Source organism: Mercurialis annua, linkage group LG5 (genome assembly GCF_937616625.2).
Source record: "Mercurialis annua linkage group LG5, ddMerAnnu1.2, whole genome shotgun sequence".
Taxonomy (NCBI): domain Eukaryota; kingdom Viridiplantae; phylum Streptophyta; class Magnoliopsida; order Malpighiales; family Euphorbiaceae; genus Mercurialis; species Mercurialis annua.
Window position 1 is genome coordinate 7,770,326 of NC_065574.1, and position 9,357 is coordinate 7,779,682.

At 36.4% G+C, this 9,357-nt stretch overlaps 1 protein-coding gene across 2 annotated transcripts; it reads left to right on the forward strand.

The window, feature by feature from the left end:
- Positions 1 to 1,515: 1,515 nt before the first annotated feature.
- On the forward strand, positions 1,516 to 6,546 carry LOC126681301 (probable disease resistance protein At5g63020). 2 transcript variants are annotated; one of them, XM_050376824.1, is made up of 5 exons: positions 1,516 to 1,715; positions 2,849 to 2,904; positions 3,006 to 5,867; positions 5,984 to 6,062; positions 6,143 to 6,546. In XM_050376824.1, exons 3-5 carry the CDS (start codon positions 3,228 to 3,230, stop codon positions 6,283 to 6,285), a joined length of 2,862 nt encoding a protein of 953 aa, XP_050232781.1. In that variant the 5' UTR covers positions 1,516 to 1,715; positions 2,849 to 2,904; positions 3,006 to 3,227; the 3' UTR covers positions 6,286 to 6,546. The 2 variants fall into 2 exon arrangements, with proteins under 2 accessions (XP_050232781.1, XP_050232783.1); XM_050376826.1 differs by lacking the exon at positions 2,849 to 2,904.
- The last annotated feature ends 2,811 nt before the right edge of the window (positions 6,547 to 9,357 follow it).

Sequence of the window (9,357 nt, forward strand, 5' to 3'; positions counted from 1 at the left end):
TTATCTTGTCTTAATTTAATTTAATTTATTTTTTTTAATTTATTTCATAGACAATATTATCTTATTTGTCAATTTTAAAATAAAAGACAATCAGTTGATATCAACATAATATCAATATAAAGTCAACATAAAATCAACAACACTGTAACATTGCAATAATTCAGCAATCAATCATCATCAACAAATCGTTATACAGAATAAAAAAAGGGTTAATTTCATATATATTCAGCACCTTTACATGTTTTTTCATTTTAATCACGTCCTTTAAAAAGTGTCAAATAAAATCACCACCTTTCATTTTTTTACAAATCTATCATCGATGAGTAAAATTCAATATCTTTTTCCTCCCAAATAAATATTTTAATTTGACTAATGTCCTATTAACACATAAAATACATTCCTCTTACTCTTTTTTGTTGATTCCGGTTGTCAATTCAACAAAAATACACCGAATTTTCATATTCGTGATAGGTTTGCAAAAAAATAAAAGGTAGTGATTTTATTTGACACTTTTTAAAGGATGTGATTAAAATAAAAAAACATATAAATGTGGTGATTTTATATGGAATTAATCCTAAAAAAACGCAGAAACCCAAAAAAATGCAGAAATAACAGAATTTTATTCCATAAAATCACAAAATTATTCTACATAACATGAAATGAGTATTAGATTCTTTAAAGATAATTTTTATACATGTTTAATGGTGAAAAAAAAACAGTAAAAAAAAACAAATTATAGATCTGAAAAAAGAAGAAGAAGAACAATGAATTTTTGAGCCGACATCAAAACGATAAAAGAAAGATGACGGCGAGACGAAGGCGGAATGACGGAGGCGGGACGGCAGAGGCGGAATGCGGAAACGGAACGATACGAAGAACAAATATGAGATTTGTATGAAAGGTGAGTTGAGTGAGAAAAGAGAGAGAAATCTCAGGAGAGAGAAAATAATAGTAATTATGAAGGTTTATGTTATTAGGGTTTCATTTATATGCATGGTATAAAAGTAATAAATTCTTCTTTATATGTTAGTTTTGAAATGTCAAATATGTGTTAGTATAAAATAAATTAAATTTGAATGTTGGTTATTTGAATAAAAAATTCTAAAAAATTAGACAAAAATGATTGTCACTTTGACATATCATCATCAATAATATTTTTTTTTTGCATTTATAAAAATATGATCATCTCTCTAAAATTAAAATGACAATGTCTATAAATAACAACTTTTGTATGTGAGATTAAAGTTTCAATGTCTTACTAATTGAAAAGTTAAATTTTAGCTAAAATAAAATAGTTGTGTCTTTATATAAAGATCTATAGTTATTTTTTATATAAAATAAATAAATCTTAATAAACGTGGAATAAATATATTCAGCTTTTAATGGTGATATTATAATTTTGCCATCGTTTTAATGAGTTGTTGTAATATGATTGATTTAATCTACAGATGGCGTTTTCTCCATAAATTAGCTGTAAATACATGCTGATGTTGCAAAACAATAATTGGTAATTGGATCCACATAAAGAAAAATATTTCTCCAGAAGAAGAGCCAAAACCCTAATGACACGTTTCATGTCTGTCTCTCTCTGAGTCAGACATTAGTTTTGCAATAATGCAAATTTAGCCAGTGTTTTGTTTTCCATAATGCAATCTGTTGCAGTGGAAACTGCCAGTCTTGCTCACAAGTCTTTGCTTTTGCTTCTACTTGTTATGGTATATTGCCATGTTAGTTTCTAATCTCTGTTTTATATTGTATTTTTTTTTGCAATTTTAGGACTTGTTTGAGAATATAGTGATTTTATTTTGATTTTAAGGAAGTTTTTAGTTCTTAATTTTCTTGAAATTCATTCTAAATTAATTTTAATGTTGCTATATTAGTAAGAAGATTCTTGATTTTTTGCCTAATGTTTGTGGACTAGCAACAGAGCACTTTTATTCTTAATTATGGATCATGGATCAAATTACATTCTGTGCGAGTTCAGTTTGATTTGATTTTGTTATAATTACTCAATAAATTAAAATTTAAAACAATATCCTCACACAGTAATATAGGCTTATGAATATCTTCTTAGTTACTAACTATTCCTAAAATTCCTACTAGCCTGCCAAAATGTCTTATTTGATATCAATAGGTATGTACGATTTATACGGTGATATTACAATGTTACCATCATTTTAATCATGTGTTATAATGGGATTGATTAAGTACACGGATGACTTGGTGGAGTGAGTCTGCATAAGATTTGCATAAGATTTTCTCTCAGTAAAGCTTCTTTCTTTTGATTAGTTTCCTCTTATATCTTGATGTATTAATGATTCGTAAATATTGGTCCATGGTTCTCATTTATTCTATGTAGTACGGAAACAAAAACATTGAAATAGAAAATCACGATATGAAAAATGATGAAAATGATAATTTTTTTAAGAAAGTATAACTATAGAGATTCAAAGTTTCATTAGGTTCTTTTGAAATAGAAACAGAATGCCGAAATATAAGACTAAAGAAGTTCCTGTATAATATAGTAGCACTTATCTCTTAAATGTGGGTTATCTTTTTTGTTTTGTCACCATAATTCTTTTAATCAATTGAGGTGGAGTTATGGTGTAATGGTAAGGTGGCTCTTTTTGTCAAACACAAAAGCTTCTTCCAATTGCAGGAGAAAGGCTGCAGAATTATGATATTTCTAAGAGCTTGTAGTGTGGGAAACCCGAGTTTTAGGTTCTACTGGGAAAGTAAAGCTATCAAAAAGAGCCTTTATTCTTATGTTTGAGGTCTTTGGAGAATCAAAGTTGATTTTTGCAGCCATTCTCCTTTATACTTATTCTTGTATTTTCATTTCTAATAGGGATCTCAGCCAAATGAAATGCATATGGTACCACAATTTTCAGCTACTGATACTAGGTAGAAACTGATTTGCTTTTTTTTTTTTATGATCTGTAATTGGCTTTAAATGATCATTACTACGGGCTGGAAAGTGATCAGGTTGTGGAAATGCTTTGCAGATTTCCTTTGGCTGAACTAAAAAGAATGGAAAAACCTGCAATGGAAAAACCGAAATTCTCTCAAATTTCAAGTCCATTTCCCTACTAAAATCATCAATCCAAATAATAGATGCTTGTATGATATTTTTGAGTTCCAAGTAAGTTTCATAGTTGACTTTGTCCTACACATCCAGTCATCTAGAAGTTCAAATTCACCTTAAAGATTCCGATCAGTACTTTAAAATGTCCGGTTTAGAGGCGGCAGCAGCAATTTCCCCATTCTGGGAAGCCATCAAAAGCGGCATATGTTTTTGCTGCGCCCGGGCAGAATACTTTGATGATCTCGAATCCAGTCTCGAGTCCTTAAAAAGAGAAATTATCAGATTGAAGGAAATGAAAGAGCACGTAGAGGGTAGAGTTAGGCAGGAAAAGAAACCGCAGATGCAGCAACTGTACAATGTAACAGATTGGCTTCGAAGAGTCGACGCGTCGTTAGAAAATGCGGATGACATTTTCAGCCATGGTGAAGAAGAAATTGGCAGGAAAGCCATCAGATTCTTCTTTCCCAAGCACTGCTGCTCCTATAATAGAGCTGGCAAGAAAGTCAACGGAAAGCTCAAAGAAGTCACTGATCTCATAAGAGACGGTGGTTTTGGCGCGGTTGTAGAGAAAAGAGGCGTTGATTTAGTTAACGAGATGCCTGTGCCGGAAACTGTGGGTCTGGAGTTGAAGGTTGAAGAGATATGGAGACTGGTTGAAGATCGCAGTGTGGGAATTATAGGGCTGTATGGCATGGGCGGTGTGGGGAAAACCACATTGCTAAAGAAGATGTACAATAAGATTTGGAGAACCAGTGAGTATGTTTTGATTTGGGTTGATAGATCAGACGAAGATCCTGTCAAAGCAGTTCATGAAGCCATCAGGAAGAAATTTGAAATCTCTGAAGAGTTGTGGAGAAACAAGAATGAATCAGACTCTGTCGCGATATGGAAAAACTTGAGATCGGAGAAATTCGTGCTGTTGCTAGATGATGTTGGCCATCGATGGCATTACCACCGATTGGAAGAAGCTGGAATTCCTCTGAATGGTAATGATAATGGGTCCAAAGTCATCTTCACCACTCGATCAAAGGAGGTGTGCGACAGGATGAGGGCAAAAAGTGTCGAAGTGAAGTGTTTGCCCCTAGAAACTGCGCAAGAATTGTTTCAATTGTGCGTGGGACGACCAATTCTGGATTCTCACTCGGAAATCCCAAAGCTTGCGTTGGATGCTGCTATAGCCTGTAACGGCTTGCCGCTTCTGCTTGTCACTATTGGACGAGCCATGGCGAGTAAGACAAGATTTCGAGACTGGAAGATGCAAGTCGAGAAGTTGAAGGAACAACTGACAAAAGTTGCTGATGTAGAAGCTCAAGTGTTTTCTGTTCTCAAGGTAAGCTATGATACATTGAGCTCAGATACTCATAAGAAATGCTTTCTGTATTTTTGTTTGTTTCCAGAAGGCCGGAATGTTAAGAAACAGGAAATAATTGAACTCTGGATTGCGGAAGGGATTTTAGACTACGTTATTGATCCTTGGGAAGAAGGGGAAGAAATAATCTCAAGCTTAAAACTCGCAAGTTTGCTTGAAAATGGCAAGTCAGAAGAATTTGTTAAGATGCACGCTGTGATTCACGCAATGGCGTTATGGCTAGCTTGTGAAGAGGGGAAGGCAGAGGACAAAGTATTGACACAGGAGAAGGCATTGGAGTCATCATCAAAATGGGTAAACGCAGAGAGGATATCGTTGTGGGATTCCACCATCAAATCTCTCCCTCATATACCTTGTTGCACTCATCTTACAACATTGCTTCTCAGAGCCACAAGCCTGACGGATTTACCAAGCGGATTCTTTCAATCTATGCCAGCTTTAACTGTGTTGGACCTGTCGAATAATAATGGCTTAACTGATCTACCTGCGGGCATTGCAGGTCTTGGCAGCTTGCTTTATCTCAATTTGTCCGGAACAGGTATTAAAAATCTTCCTTCTGAACTTCAGGACCTGAAAAACTTGAGGACTTTGATTACAGGCTACCTTGTGAAGATTGAACGCGGATTCATATCTAGTTTGTGTGGATTAATTGTGTTTAGAATGTTAGCTGAGGCAAGTATTTATTCTCCACAATATGATGAAGAAAGATTTCTTGAGGAATTGGAATGCTCGGAACACATAAAAGAGCTAGGTATCATCTTGTCTTCGACCAACGCTGTCCTGAAACTGCTGAACAGCAACAAACTGCGAAGATGCATCAGACAACTGAAGTTTGTGAAGCTCACAGATCAGGTCTCAGTACCCTTGCCTAAATTATGTCTAAAAAGCATGGAGCATCTAGAAAGACTTGAGTTATGGAACTCTCCATCGCTGATGGAGGTTGAAGTTAACAATGAAAGCCACCAAGAGCCACAGGTGTTTCCTGGTTACCGCAAATCGTTAGTACAGGAATGCTTTCAAAATCTTAGTTTTATAAGCATTTACAACTGTCAGATTACGAATGTTGCGTGGCTCATCCACGCTCCAAATGTTCGAACTTTGACATTATGCGAATGTTACGAAATGGTTGAATTAGTGGATGAAAATTGGGGAAAGTCTATATTCGACAATCTCACAGATTTATCCTTGACAAACCTGCCAAAGCTGGAATACATCTGCCGACAGACTCTGCAATTTCCTTGTCTTATAAGCTTATCTGTATACACCTGCCCAAAACTAAAGAATCTACCTTTCAATTCCCGTAGTGCAAAGAATTTAAAAGAAATAAGGGGACGGAGAGACTGGTGGGATGGCTTGCAATGGACGAGTGATACTGTTAAGGACATTTTCTTTCTGAAATTGCAGCAATCAAAAGTAAGTTTAAGTTACAGTTTCTTGAATATTTTTGTGATGTCAGAAAGTCGTATTCATTTTCTCGCAAACGAATTTATATTATGATAAGCTCATGAACCTCCATTGGTTTATTGCAGCAAAAAGTTGTGATAAAGGTGCAAATGACTTGCGAGAAGTGCCGTTCCAAAGCATTGAAGGTTGCAGCTGCTTGCTCAGGTAAAAAGAAGTTTAGAGCATGGTCACATTGTTTTAAAAGCTCGTTAATTGATTCAATTTTGGTGGAATCATATCTACAGGAGTGGAGTATGTGGCAATAAGAGGACCAGAAAAAAATCAGATCGAGGTGATAGGAAAAGAGTTAGATGCGGTGAAACTTGCAGTTTCACTAAGAAAGAAATTGGGGCATGCGGAGTTAATCAGCATTGGACCCACCAATTAAGAAAAATGAAGCTGAAGAGGGTAATTTTCACCTACAGTCCCTGAGTTTTCTTCTCTCTTTCACCAAAGTCCTTAGACTTCAATTTGTAATAAGAAAATCCCCGACGAAGCTTTTGTATGTTCGTGTGGAGGTCAAGTTTGTCGTGGCAGCTACTTAATCAGTTCTTTTAGGTTGGAACCAAAACGTTGCTGCTTCATTAATTGATATCAATTGTTTATGTAATCATTTGATTCATTTTAATACACAAGTGTTTCTAGCTAATTCGATTCTTTGATACTGCTTATATGGTATTAAAAAGTATAAACATTGTTTATTAGAAGCGTAAAAGTATATGAACAATGGATATTAAAAATATATTAAAAAATATACGAACAATGTATATTAAAAATATACAAATCATGTATATTAAAGTATACGAACAATATATATTAAAACTATATTAAAAATATATGAATAAAGTATACGAATAATGTATACTAAAAATACAAGAACAATGTATAAATATATAATATAATATTAAAATAATATATATAACGTGTAAATTTTGTTATTTTTGATAGTGTTTGCACCAAAATTAAAAATATGGCCAAAAGGCCATAGAAGCCCATATTCTTTTAAAAGATAGGGAAAAGCTACCGTGAATAATTGGCTAAGATTTGACCAAAGATAATTTCAGAGGTTTTGGCTAAGATTTGACCAAATATAATTTCAGAGGTTTATTTTCAGAGGTTGATTAGTTTGACTCCAGAAGTTGATTTCCACAGGTTAATTTCTAGAGGTTAATTTTCAGAGGTTGATTTCCAGAGGTCGGCTCCAGGAGTTAATTTCTAAAAGTTGACTACTCCAGAAGTTTAATTTCAGAAGTTAATTTCCAGAAGTTAATTCCAAAAGTTGACTCAATCTATTTCAGAGGTTGATTTTAGATGATTGGTTTCAGAGGTTGATTTTAGATGATTGGTTTCAGAGGTTGATTCTAGAAGTTGACGAGTTATTCCTAGGAGTTTCAAAAGGCCTAAGTCCATTTTCAGAAGGTTAAGCCCATGTTTTAAATGGCCATTAAATTATGTTTTAAATGGCCCATAAGCCCAAGAAGGTTATTTTCAGAAGATTAGAAGTCAAAAAGCACGAGCAGAAGCAACAAGACACGATTGGCAGTTTTTGAAGGTGGGAAAGAACGTGTGCAGTTGAAAGATGAAGCAGCAGTTTTCAAGTGATAAAGTCTATAAATAGGACAAGAGCAGGAAGAGAAAACCCCCGATCAAATCCAACAAAAACCAGCCCAAAGGCAAAAACACTCAACACTTAGCATTCTCAGTTTTCTTCAATCAGTAAAGAACTTTACGATTGAACTTTTGCAATTGCTACTCAAACACTTGTATTTTCATTTCATTCAATTAGTAAACACATTTACAATTGGATTCTTTGTTTTAGCATTACTTGATTGGAGTACTTGTTATAAGGTTAACCAAACCCCAATCGCTCGTTTTAAGAAGTTAAGTTACATTTTGGAATCCGCTTCCTGGCACGCCCGCATTTCACACGCTTGTTGTTACAAACGCAAAACGCCAGTAACAATTTTTGGCACGCCCAGTGGGACACTGAGAGTCATGGCTAGAACTCGAAGTGAGAAAGGAAAATATGTTATTGTATCTCAGGATGCAGTGGATGATCCTACTTCTGTATATGTAGGACATGGAGACTATGTGGCTCACATGGTCAGAAGCATTGAAAAAGAAAATTTGCCTCTAGGAGAGGCGAGTGAAGATGTGCCTCCTGGCTTTGGAGAGCAACAAATACCAACTCGGCAAAATTCTAAGCCGAGATTGGTAGGGGCTTTAGACGTGTTGTCAAAATCCATGGTAGACATGAAGCAGACTCATGCTAGCTTTAACCAAGCACAGGCCGAGTTGAACAGGAAACAACAGTTCGACATGGAACGCTTGGCGGAATTAATAGTTACAGTGAAATTATTGTCCCTGAAGGATGATGATAAATTGCCAGAGGCTGTTAACACGGCTAACCGACTCGGGGATCAAACCTCTAGAGGAGTTCAAGAGATTGGAAGCACTGTACCAATCTCAAACCCATCACCTCTTGAAGAAAGGCATGTACCACCTCATAAAAGAGATGAACTTGCTCAAGTTAACTCTTTTAAAATAAATAATCAAACTGGCCGAAATTGCAAGCCGTTTCATAACGCAGGTGCTGCTAATCATCCTTCCATGGATGATCCAGAGGTTAATCAAAATTATGTCAAACCTCTAGGCACAGGGGGCAACTATTTTTTCCAAGGGAGGAATCCACCTCTGCCGCTCCAACCTCTAGCACGACCACTTGACATGGAGGCTGTAAGAGAAGTCGTTCATCCTTACATGGTTGATCCAGAGGTTAATCAAAATTATGTCCAACCTCTGGGCAGAGGGGACAATTATTTTCCCCACGGGAGGAACCAACCTCTAGCACGGCCACTTGACATGGAGGCCGTGAGAGAGGTCGTTCATCCTTACATGGATGATTCAGAGGTTAATGAAAATTATGATCAACCTCTGGGCAGAGGGGGAAATTATTTTCCCCAGGGGAGGAACCAACCTCTGCCACTCCAACCTCTAGCACGGCCACTTGACATCGAGGCCGTGAGAGAAGCCGTTCATCCTTATTTAGAGGTTAATCAAAATTATGTTCAACCTCTGGGCAGAGGGGGCAATTATTTTCCCCACGGGAGGAACCAACCTCTAGCACGGCCACTTGACATGGAGGCCGTGAGAGAGGTCGTTCATCCTTACATGGATGATTCAGAGGTTAATGAAAATTATGATCAACCTCTGGGCAGAGGGGGAAATTATTTTCCCCAGGGGAGGAACCAACCTCTGCCACTCCAACCTCTAGCACGACCACTTGACATCGAGGCCGTGAGAGAAGCCGTTCATCCTTATTTAGAGGTTAATCAAAATTATGTTCAACCTCTGGGCAGAGGGGGCAATTATTTTCCCCAAGGGAGGAACCAACCTCTGCCACTCCAACCTCTAGCACGGCCACTTGACATGGAGGCCGTGAGAGAAGTCGTTCATCCTT

Excerpts from the sequence above, each read along its gene's own strand:
- LOC126681301 (XM_050376824.1), top strand. The coding sequence starts at position 3,228 with ATGTCCGGTTTAGAGGCGGCAGCAGCAATTTCCCCATTCTGGGAAGCC. Across the intron at positions 5,868-5,983 it reads TGAAATTGCAGCAATCAAAA|CAAAAAGTTGTGATAAAGGT; the intron begins GTAAGTTTAAGT and ends GGTTTATTGCAG. Across the intron at positions 6,063-6,142 it reads GGTTGCAGCTGCTTGCTCAG|GAGTGGAGTATGTGGCAATA; the intron begins GTAAAAAGAAGT and ends TCATATCTACAG.